This window comes from Stegodyphus dumicola, chromosome 7 (assembly GCF_044657685.1).
Source record: "Stegodyphus dumicola isolate Sdum_Otavi_A_Nest chromosome 7, ASM4465768v1".
Taxonomy (NCBI): domain Eukaryota; kingdom Metazoa; phylum Arthropoda; class Arachnida; order Araneae; family Eresidae; genus Stegodyphus; species Stegodyphus dumicola.
Window position 1 is genome coordinate 72,411,891 of NC_140774.1, and position 12,414 is coordinate 72,424,304.

Consider the following 12,414-nt stretch of genomic DNA (forward strand, 5'->3'; position numbering starts at 1 on the left):
CTGTTCCTGTGAACCAGATGGAAACTGACGATGAACCTGAAAACACTGATGATGGATGGAAAAAACCCAAGAATCTGGTTAAAACTCCTGAGAAAGCAAAAGCTGCAAATTTCATGCATGAAAACCAATTTGAACATCTTGAAAATGGAAATGCTAATGAAGAAAGAGGACCTACCCAGTTGAACATGCTTTCACCCATCGTGTTTCAGCGAAACGCTGTTGTGGAAATTATTTTGATTAATTGATAGATGGCGCTAGCGTTGCGTGTTAACGAGACGCGACGTGCCTTCTGAATTTCCATAGACTCTCCACCGGCAGCTCGATAGATGGATGTCTGATGGTTCGCACACTATTTGATTAGGAACACTTCGGTTCCTATTTGATTTCGATTATGAAAGCATATAGATTTATTTGTCAACTGAACCACCATGTTTGATCTATGAACTGTATATATTGTACATATTAAAAGTTACATTTAAAAAGTGATTGATGTCGATTTATAGATCTTAGAATATTTTGAAACAGCTGGTGCATTAGGCCGTCAAGAATTGGATTTAGCACGTTGCAAGTGTGCGAAGTCGGCAAAAAAGGTAAGGCTAAACTTTCTAATTTGTAGAGTAACTATGGCGGAAGAGGCTGTTGTTAAATTAAAATCGAAACGCAAAGTTATCAGGACCACCATGTCCAAGATTCTAAAAAAAAATCGAATCGGAGTTGAATAAAGAAGAAATTGATACAAGTACATTAGAAGAAAATTTAGATCAATTAATCACGAAATCAAAAGCTCTGAGTGAGTTAGATGCTCAGATAGAGCGTGACTTGAAATCAGAGGCAGAAGAGTTTGAAACAGAAATTCTATCTTGTATCGAATACGAAGAGAAAATTCAGTTATGGCAATTCAGAGCAAATAAAAAATTGAAAGAATTGAATAAAGTAACAAATTCGGATAATGAAAACTCTGTTAACGAAACTAATTCTAAAATCGAAAGCAATAAATGTACGCGTCTGCCAAAATTAAACATCGCTAAATTCTATGGAGATTACACCCAGTGGACAAGTTTTTGGAACTCTTTCAAGGTAGCAATCCATGATAATGAATCTTTAACAAAGATCGAAAAATTTAATTATTTAAAATCGTACTTATGCGGCAACGCCGCAAACGCGATAGAAGGCTTTTGCATTTCGGAACCAAATTACGATGAAGTTGTCGAAATACTTAAAAACAGGTTTGGCAGAAAAGATATAATTATAAACTCACACATGCAAAAACTCCTGAATCTTACCCCAGTAACCAAATCCAGTGACACTTTAAAACTTCGCAAACTTTGTGACACTATCGAAACTCAAATACGCAGCTTGAAATCATTAGAAGTCACACCGGATAAATACAGTTATATGTTGATTCCAGCCATAATGAAAACTCTGCCGTCTGATATAACCTTAGAATTCAATCGTAAAACGGATTCGTCATCCTTTTTTAATGTTGACGAATTATTGCACTTTGTTCGTTTAGAATTGGAAAGTCGCGAGAGAAGCCATCTTTTGCTCTCCACTCATAAATCAGAAAGCACTTCCTGTGTTTATAAAGAGAAGGGTGGGAAGGGGAGTATCGTTCATTCCACTTACCAGCTTTTGGCGCCGGTTAAAGAAAACAAAAATACTAATTGCTGTCTGTTTTGTAATACATCCAAACATGTTACTGAAGACTGTGAATCACTGACAGTTGATGAGAAGAGAAATTTATTACGTAAACATTCCCGATGTTACCTTTGCCTGAAATTAAACCACCGCCTAAAGCAGTGTCGAAGCGATCTCGTCTGCTCCAAGTGCAAAGGTCGACATAACCGTTCAATATGCTTTCGCGCTGAGAAAGAACGAAATGAAAAAAATAAAAGTATAGAAGATTCGCATGTTCTTTCAGCATTCTCACGCAGCAAAATTAAAACTATTTCACTTCAAACTTGTTGCGTAACACTTCGAACAACTACGCAGTCGGTTTTAATTAGAGCTCTACTGGATTCAGGTAGTATGCGTTCCTTCCTAAGAAAAGAAATCGCGGATAAATTGAAGCTTCCTGTTATTCGAACAGAGACTCTTTCGGTATTTACGTTTGGAAATAAAACACCCATTAGAAAAACATTTGACGTTGTTAAGATAAAATTACAGAACAAGGAAACACCGAATTTGAAAATCGAAATTGAAGCTCTCGTGACTGAACAAATTTCAAGTTCTGATTTACCACCTCCTAATCTGGATAGACACCTTTTAGGCAAACAGTTAGAAAGTTTACAACTCGCAGATTCTTGGGATTGCAAAGAAAAAATTACTCTTTTGATAGGAGCTGATCATTATTATGATGTAGTAACTGGGAAACTTAAGCGTTTAAACAAACATTTAGTAGCTGCTGAAACGTTATTCGGTTGGTCTCTGCTAGGTTACACTAAAGGTACAACACACACTTCCACAGCCTTTAATATCGTAGTTGAAGAAGATATAATATCTGATCAGATAAAGAAATTTTGGGAGCTTGAAAGTTTAGGAATTAAACCTGAAAATGAATTATCCGACCCATTAGACAATACCATAATGGAAAAATTCGAATCGGAAATTTTATACAGAAATTCTCGTTACAAGGTTAGGCTGCCATGGAAGTCTGATAGAAAATATGAGTTACATGACAATAAAACGATTGCGCTGAAACGATTTGAGAAACTTGTAAAGCGATTTCAGAATAACCCTGAACTCTTTTATTCGTATCAAACAGTTCTACAAGATTATTTACAACAAAACATCATTGAACCAGTTCCAGACACTGTTGATAGTGAATCTCAAATCACGTTTTATTTGCCTCACAGAGAAATCGTTCGTAGTGATCGAACTACTAGTAAACTACGTATCGTATTCGACGCTTCTTCACATGGACCTGGTGAAATCTCGTTAAATGACTGCTTGTATATTGGTCCAAATTTGTATCCTGACATTCTTGAACTTCTGTTGGCCTTCAGGCTTCATCCTGTAGCATTTACAAGTGACATAAAGCAGGCTTTTCTACAGATAGAAGTAGATGAGAAAGACAGAGATGTAACGCGTTTTCTGTTTACTAAAAACCCATTCGATGATCCACAAAATTTTATAACTTATCGGTTCACACGTGTGTTATTTGGCGTAAATAGCAGTCCGTTTTTACTGGCTGCAACCATTAAATACCATTTGAAACAATATGAGAAAACCTACCCTGCCACTTGCGAATTTCTAAATGATCACATTTATGTAGATGACATCATTGGAGGACACCAAAACGTTGAACTTGCTTTCAATACCAGTTTAGAATGCGTTAGCATTTTTAGAGATGCTAGTATGATTCTACATAAATGGCACACCAATTCTCAAGAACTGCGCGAATTATGGATTAAAGAAGGTATTGAATCCAAGGAATCTAGTCATGTTTCGGAAGCTGGAAATCCTCCATTGAAAGTGTTAGGAGTCGCTTGGGACAACCAAAGTGACATAATTTACTTTGATGTAAAAAATTTGATAAAATTTCTCTCAAAACAAGTTAATATTAAACGTTTCGTCCTACAAGCAATAGGACGAATTTTTGATCCTGTAGGTCTATTATCACAGTTTGTACTTAGAGTCAAAATCATATTGCAGCAAATTTGGACACTTGCTTTAGATTGGGATGATGAACTACCAGAAAATTTATGTTCTGTATGGAAAACATGGTGCAAAGAAGTTTCCAATTTGTGCGAAATCGGTATTCCACGATATTATTTTTCTGCAATCGGTAATAGTGATGTGGAACGGATTGAACTGCATTGTTTTTCTGACGCTAGTAAAAAGGCGTATGGTACAGTAGCGTATCTGCGTATAATTTCTAGCAATGAACAAATATTTACGGTTTTTGTTGCTTCAAAGACTAGAGTAGCGCCATTAAAACCACTCACCTTACCTAGGTTGGAACTAATGGGAGCTCTTTTATCAGCCAAATTAGGCACTAGCATCACTAAAATTTTGAAGTTACAACTTTTTTGTTTTTTCTGGACTGATTCGAAAATCACACTTTTCTGGATAAAAGACTGTGCAAAGAAATTTAAGCTTTTCGTTAAAAATCGTATTCAGGAAATACAAAATTTAACATCCCCAGAAAATTATCATTATTGCCCCGGTAAATGTAATCCCGCTGATTTGGCTTCGAGAGGAGCTAAACTTCCAGATTTGAAAAACAATCCTATCTGGTTTCAAGGACCAGAATGGCTTAGAATGTCGTCTGAGTTGTGGCCTCGACAGAATGAAGAGAAACCTGTCACTGAAGAAGAATTAGAATACCGCAAAAATATTAATGTTATTTATGAATTTGTATGCACGGCAGTTGAAGAAAGGGTAATAGACATCTCAAAATATAGTAATTTAAGAAAATTGTTGAGAATAACTGGTTGGATGAAACGATTCATTGGTAAAATTAGGAAAACAAACCATTTGACAGGTCCATTAACGACTGAAGAAATAGTAGATGCCGAAAATTATTGGATTCGATCTGAACAAGAACGTTTTTATCCCGAAGAAGTTGAGTCTCTGAAGAAAGCGAATAAAGTCGAAAAGAAATCAGCTTTATATCTGTTTAACCCATTTTTAGACCAGAACGGGATACTTAGAGCGGGTGGAAGATTAGAACATTCTAGTTTGTCACATGATGAAAAACATCCGGCAATTCTTTCAAGAGACTCCTGGCTAACAAATTTGATAGTAGAAAGTGCACATGTTAAAATGATGCATGGAGGAGTAGCAACGACCTTAGCTGAAATTCGAAGTCGCTTTTGGATCCCAAAAGGACGTCAATTTATCAAGAAAATAATAAACAAGTGTCTTATTTGTAAAAGATACTCATTGAAGTCTGCTGACCAGACCACTTCTCAACTTCCAGAAGACAGAATCAATGAGACACCACCATTCTACGTATCTGGCATAGATTTTGCTGGACCGATTTACGTAAAAAACATCGAAGGAAGTCAAAAAGCCTATGTAACATTATTTACATGCGCTATCACTAGAGCCATACATCTGGAACTTGTACCGAATCTCTCTACAGATTCTTTTTTTGATGGCATTCAAAAGATTCACATCTAGGAGAGGCAATTGTCGAGTAATTTATTCGGACAACGCAAAAACTTTTAAAAAGGGAAAAAAAGAACTCGAACATTTCTCTAAACTATTGTCGAATGAGAAATTCCAAGATTTTCTGTCGAATGAAAGAATCAGTTGGAAGTTTATAATAGAACGAGGGGCTTGGTGGGGAGGCTTCTACGAGAGATTAGTAAAATCAGTGAAAGAGTGCTTACGAAAAATTCTCGGTAAAGCTTTACTAACGTTTGAAGAATTGTCAACAGTTTTAGCACAAGTGGAAGCTGTTTTGAATTCTCGTCCTTTGACATATGTGTACAATGACCACAAGGAACCGTTGCCACTGAAGCCAGTCAATTTTTTGATTTTTGGAAACAAAGATTCTACATTACCTATCAACTTTAATTCCATTGTTAAAGATGGCTCTACCAAGTTCTCTCTAACTAAAAGAAAGATTTATCAAGATTTATTGGTTAGGCAATTGTGGACTAAATGGAAAAAACAATATTTGATGGATCTTCGGACAGCTCATCAATTAAAAAATCCTAACGTTTATGATGATCTAAAAGTTGATGATCTTGTATTAATTGAAGGCAACAATAAGTGCAAACTTTTGTGGAAGTGTGGTAGAGTGATAAACATTTTTCGTGGTCGTGACAACAAAGTTCGTTCTTGTGAACTAAAAACTGCTGATGGAACAATAATAAAACGACCAGTTCAATTATTATATCCTTTGGAACTTTAAAAACATTTTTTTATTGTTTAATAATATGTATAAGATTGAATATGTTTTTTATGCAATTGTTTATTTTACTAGTTTAATTTCATATGCTTAGATTAAGAATAGTTTAGATTTACTAAAGTAGTGTCAAATTATATTTGATGATAACATACCTTTTTTAGAATTTAATGATTATAGTTTGAATATATTTTCTATTCATTTAATATACTTATCAATTGTTTTATAATTATGTGTTAAAATACTTATTGGTATAAATTTAATTGTTGTTAGATTGATGTGAACTCTTGACAGAGTTCAGGTGGGGAGTGTGTGGAAATTATTTTGATTAATTGATAGATGGCGCTAGCGTTGCGTGTTAACGAGACGCGACGTGCCTTCTGAATTTCCATAGACTCTCCACCGGCAGCTCGATAGATGGATGTCTGATGGTTCGCACACTATTTGATTAGGAACACTTCGGTTCCTATTTGATTTCGATTTTCGATTATGAAAGCATATAGATTTATTTGTCAACTGAACCACCATGTTTGATCTATGAACTGTATATATTGTACATATTAAAAGTTACATTTAAAAAGTGATTGATGTCGATTTATAGATCTTAGAATATTTTGAAACAGCTGTAGAATGGCTCAAGCTTGATGAAATTTTCCAAACTCACTGTGCAGAGGAATACGAAGCGAATCTGAAAATGAACAGCATATATGTTCATGTCAAAAACGTGCAAGACTTCAAGAAAATGACTGATACATTGAATGGAAAAAGTATTCCTTTCCATACTTACCAATTGCCGAATGAGAAGAATGTGAAAGCAATCATGAAAAATATTCCAGAAACCATAACCGAAGAGGCAATTTTTGATAACTTAAAATGCAGAAAATTCCCGATTGTTAAAGTCAAACAATTTGCTCATACCAGACGTGGATTTACTGAAAGGCTGCCCATCTTTTTCATGGAATTACACAGAAATAAAGCTGGAAATGCTATATTTAATCTTATCAACATGTTCAGTTTCAATGACAAAATAGAGAAGTTTGCCCCGAGAAAGCGACCGACACAATGTTACCGTTGCCAGGATTATGGACATACTCAACATCTATGTAAAAATCTGGAACATTGCTGCAAGTGTGGGAAAAACCATAGCACCAGGAGTTGCTCTAAGAAGCCAGAAGATACCCCCACCAGTTCATTTTGCAGCCAAGGACATGTCGGAAGTTGTCGTAGGTGTATAGCATACCAAGAGAAGTTCGAAAGAAAAGCTAAGACACCCCCACAAACACACCTAGCTGGACGAAGGTAGATTTTCCTAACCTGAAAAGCACAGATGAAAGTAGAGATAACAATGAAGCTGACGCCACTGCTAAACCTAGGTATAGCGAAAAGGTCAAAGAAAAAGATTTCATATTCCGAAGGAAGCAAGTGCTGTAATGAACTGTATACTGGATGATAAAGTACAAGATTTTCTGAAAAACATCTTCATGCTTATCGAAAGAATCCGCAAAGCAAGGACTGTTGCTGACAAACTTTCTGCAGGTTTCAGAGCTGTCACGTACATCATGAAAATCGCAGAAGATGAAAACTGATTTGTTCTGAGTATGTCACTTCTTCCTTAATTTCCTGTACGGCTTTCCTATCACTTAGACCATCTTCGATGCTTTTTTTCAACATGTTATTACTTTACAAGTCAAAATCATTCAAGTTCATCACCAGGTTATTCCTCATCAACCTTAGAACTTCAAACCAATTGTCCCACAAGGGGTAGGGCCTTCGGCACAGGTACCCAGGTGTCATGAAGCACCGTTCCACTGGAAGAGAAAGAATGTAAACAAAATGAAGTTCGCAGAACGCGACTGAGTGGTCTTTTGTGTGGGAACAGCAAAAATAAATGTATAATGACAAGGTCATCCAAACTATGCACAATGACATCATAGGAAATTTTTTTTTTTTAGTGCACTTAAGCGCCACATGAGTAGAAACACCACACCTGCTGAAAATTTAAATTTTAAACACGTAAACGCTGTGGCGTTTTTTCCGAAAATTACGGTAATTTCCTTCATATCTTTGTGGATTTGTTATAAATTTATTTCTTATCTATCTATCTATTTATCTATACACACACACATACGTTTCACCATGGCTATTTAAAAATATATGTGGTTTCTCCTTTTCATTATTTTAGGTCCTGTGAAGGAATCACTTATAATTTTTTAAGATGGGATAGAGATATTGTGCAGTTTTCAACAGAATGCAAAGTTTTATTATGATATAAACATGAATTTTTATAAGTATGTTGAAGCAAAATATATGTGGTTTCTCCTTTTCATTATTTTAGGTCCTGTGAAGGAATAACTTATAATTTTTTAAGATGGGATAGAGATATTGTGCAGTTTTCAACAGAATGCAAAGTTTCATTATGATATAAACATGAATTTTTATAAGTATGTTGAAGCAAAATATTTTCATTTACTTTTGTGGAAATTTTTGAAGCAAGTAACAAACAGACCAACGTTGCATTTTTAGCAAGAATACATTGATCATTTTCTTATTCCAGTCCAACAAGCAGCACATCCTTGTTGAACTTTGCTTTGAATCAGATAGTGCCCTGTCAACGAAATGATATCTGAAACTCAGGCAGAGCTGATTGAAGCTTTTGAATCATTGATGAGTTTGCTTTATCAGATTTTTTCTAAAATCTGTGAATTATATATTTGCAGTTTTCACTTTGTATGAAAAATGAAAATGTTGTCATCATTCTTGGTGCATATGATGAAACATCCGAAAATATATTTAATATGTTTAGTTATAACAAACTGTTTTACTATGTCTCACTGAATGATCAGTAGTGAAATCAGATCACAGTCTTTCGCAAATTTAAAAACATGTTCAAACATGAACTTTTTACTTCAGAAAAAAAAAAAAAAAAAAAAAAAAAAGATGACTTGCTGAAAGTATAATAAAGTCTTAGACATCCAGACACTTATGAATTTATAGGTAAAAAAATGTACTGAGAATGGTAATCCTTACATTTCAAAATATTTAACACCTTATAAGTAAATTTCATACAAAATAAAAAATTAACCATATATCTAAATTATTTCTTCTACTAAATTAAACAGAATTTTTGACCTCCTCCTATCATATCTAAAATTATATACACTCCCTAAAGTTTAAAACTGATTTTTAAGATTTACTATTAAATTTTGAATAAAATATTAGTTTGACATTATACCTGAGGAGCAATATTGCTCAAAACAAAAGTGTCATTCAAGTATTCTTGAGAACTTCTATGGTTCCCTGCAGCAGCAAGGTGCCCTCTATCATAGCCACTTCTCTTGTAGTCTGCGTTTGTGGCTCGGAAGAAAGGGTGTATAGATTCATCTTCAAAAAATTCAGTTTTTGCCCTGTTAACATCTTCATTGTATTTAATATGATCTGCTGTCAAGTGTTCCAGTACCCAGTTTGGTATCCTATTTCGGCGGTCATATGATAAAACATAACTTTTCCTAGCCCGGATAGTTTCAAAACCAGGAAATCCATACTGCATAGTTTTTGTTACATGACCTTCTGGAAGATCTATATCCATGGGTTGAGGTTCAATTGGTTCAGTCCGTATTGGCAATGCAGCTGAGACTTTGCTAAAAGAAGCTTTTTCACTGTACAGCAAACCACCAAAAAATCCCACAGCACCCGCAAGGATGGAATATCGTATGGCCATGCTATAAAGAAATGTACACATTTTAAGAATGAAATAGGTATTTTACATATTCAAAATGAATTTTTCACATACATAAAGGTTTATACGAAAGGTACATAAATGTGCATCTTTATGCATTCATATTCTAATACATAAAGGTTTCATTTAAATTTATTACTCGTATGCTTTGCTCAGAATTTTGCAATTGATGTAAATTTCTGCTTGATGCTTTAAAAATGGAATTAAATATAAGTAATTTATCACAAGCACATTAACAAAATGAATGCTTTTTCTAATATTATTATTTGATCCTTTTTATATATTAAAATATGACTCAAAATCAGAGAATTTAATAAAATACAAACATCTAAATCATTATAATCAAATACTACAATTATTTTAGCACACATTCATTTTGAAAAGATGGCTTAATTCAATATTATATTTGGATATATAATATTTAATATATTCAAATATAGTATTGAATTCAGCTGAATTCTCAATATATGAATATAGATTATTCATATATTGAGCTATATTATTGGCAATGCAGTGAAATATGTTAATTTCTTCTTCCCATTTCCTTTTTGGTTGTGGCACTTTTTTTGCACCTATAGTGCAGTTTGCCTCTATGCTTCTGATTTTTTGTTTGTTTGTTTGTTTGTTTTTTGCACATGGTTTGTTCCAAATTAAATATGGGATGAATTTTAAATATATTTGTAATTTATTCTGCATTATATAGAGAGAGACATCCTTCGCCAGAAAAGTTCCAGGACATAGGTTGTAAAAAATAGAAAATTGCACTTACCAAGTAATGATCCTAGCTCCTACCAAAGTAGTACCCTTGGCTATCTATACAAAACTACCAACATATATGGAGGTCTTAGAAGCAAGCAGAGAAATCTTCAACTGCGATGCTTGTAAGATTATTTGTCAGAGCCCACTGGATGGCTGCAATATCTTGATGAAGCTTTCCGTTCAGTCACCTTTTCACTCATGAAAACAAGAAAAAATCAAAAGGTGAGAGATCAGGCAAATATGGCGAATGTGGGATGGCAATAACAGAATGTCTGGCTAGATACTCACTAACAATTAAAGCAGTATAGGATCTTGCATTATCATGCAGTAAGAAACAATCCTGAGAACACAATCAACATTATGTTTGTTCTTGAAGGTTGTCATTTGACTTTTTTCTAGGCTGGTGATCCAAGATTCCACCATTCAGCAATTTTGTGTGAGGATAATACTGGTAGCACCAACTTTCATTCCCTGCAATAATCTTTGCAACAAATGTGGGATCACATCTGGCTCTATCCAATAGTTTAGAAGAAATTCTTCGTCTTTCCTCTTTCTGTTTGTCTGTGAGTGAGAGACGATTTGTGCATTAAGTTTCTGTTTCCTATATCTTTGCATAAATTTTTATGACATACATGATAATTCAAATTCAGTTCTTCTGATATCATACGCACAGTTACATGATGGTCTTCTTGCAATAACTGTCTTACACGCTCCACGTTTGTGCTGTAGACGAGCGAACAACTCTGGGATTGTCTTGCAGTAAATTGATGCTTTCAAGAAATCTTTTGTGCCACTCGAAAACATAACTTCTTGAAAGTGCCTTGCCTGCATATGCTTGCTTAAGCATGTTCCATGTTTCACTAAGGGTTTTCCTGAGCTTAACACAGAATTTAATGTTCACTCTTTGCTCACAGTCAGCATCTACTATCTCACCTTAATGAACATGGCAATAGCACAAACAGTGCGTTGCTAAGTGCAACCCTGCCACCTTGTGAAACATGGCCAAGGTCATGTCAAGTACCAGGCCAGTAACATAAAAACAACATTTGTTCCTTTTTAGTATTGCAAACTCAGAAATAAAAAAGAATTGTCCTGGAACTTTTCTGACAAAGGATGTATATATATATATATATATATACACACACACATACATACAGTCAAAAGTCGTTAATTCGGACACCCATAATCCGGAATGATCTATAATCCGGACCTAAAAGCTACAATCTTTCTGCGCATGCGTCGCGTTAACGCATGCGCGTAAGACCTTTACCGCTGCGAATTTGCGTGTGCGCAAAATACGTTTACGAATGCGCGTTTAATGTATAACGGACGGGATAAGCTAAGCTAAAATTATCTAATTATCTATTTCAGTTAATGTTGTAGATTGCGTTTGTTCCTTAATCTTCGAATTGGATCCGGATTATTATTTTTTGCAGACTGTTAGAGCAATTTTATAAAAGTAAGCTTGAACTTTCGATTATGTCAAATAGAATTTCCGATATATACAGGGTGATTATAATTAAAGTTTAAGTTTCAAAACGCTATAAAAAAAGAACCACTGATGAAAATGATGTGAAATTTGAAAGGAATGTTATTGAAGAAGGCGGAAAGCGTTTGCGGCGACATACCGCATAAGAACCATTCGTCAAAGAAGTTCGGAACTGTCGCGAGACTGGCACAAAACATGTTCAATATGGTGTTGTGTGCAACAAGTTGAAAGCGACAAACAGCATGTTCCACAACGGATCGCAGTGTCTCCGGGGTGATGTTCAGAATGTGTTGCGAAATGCGTGCCTTTAATTCCGCTAAATTTGCAATTGGAGCACGGAACACAGCATCCTTCAGATATCCCCACAGCCAGAAATCACACGGAGTAAGATCAGGCGATCGGGACGGCCAGGCTGTAGGGAAATGACGGCTGATAATTCGAGCATTTCCGAAATGGCGCCTCAGCAGCTGCTTCACGGGATGTGCAATGTGCGGAGGAGCGCCATCTTGCATAAAAATGATTTCATCCACACATCCACGCTGTTGCAGAGCTGGAATCACGTGGTTGCGC

General features: G+C 35.2%; 1 protein-coding gene across 3 annotated transcripts in view; it reads right to left on the reverse strand.

Moving 5' to 3' along the window:
- Window positions 1-12,414, reverse strand: part of LOC118205480 (endonuclease G, mitochondrial-like) — a 65,998-nt gene that overhangs the window by 39,781 nt on the left and 13,803 nt on the right. For all 3 annotated transcript variants that reach the window (XM_035377782.2, XM_035377775.2, XM_035377768.2), the window contains one exon: window positions 9,093-9,579. In XM_035377782.2, coding sequence (XP_035233673.1) covers window positions 9,093-9,578 — 486 coding nt within the window. In that variant the 5' untranslated portion in view covers window position 9,579. The remainder of the gene's footprint in view (window positions 1-9,092; window positions 9,580-12,414) is intronic.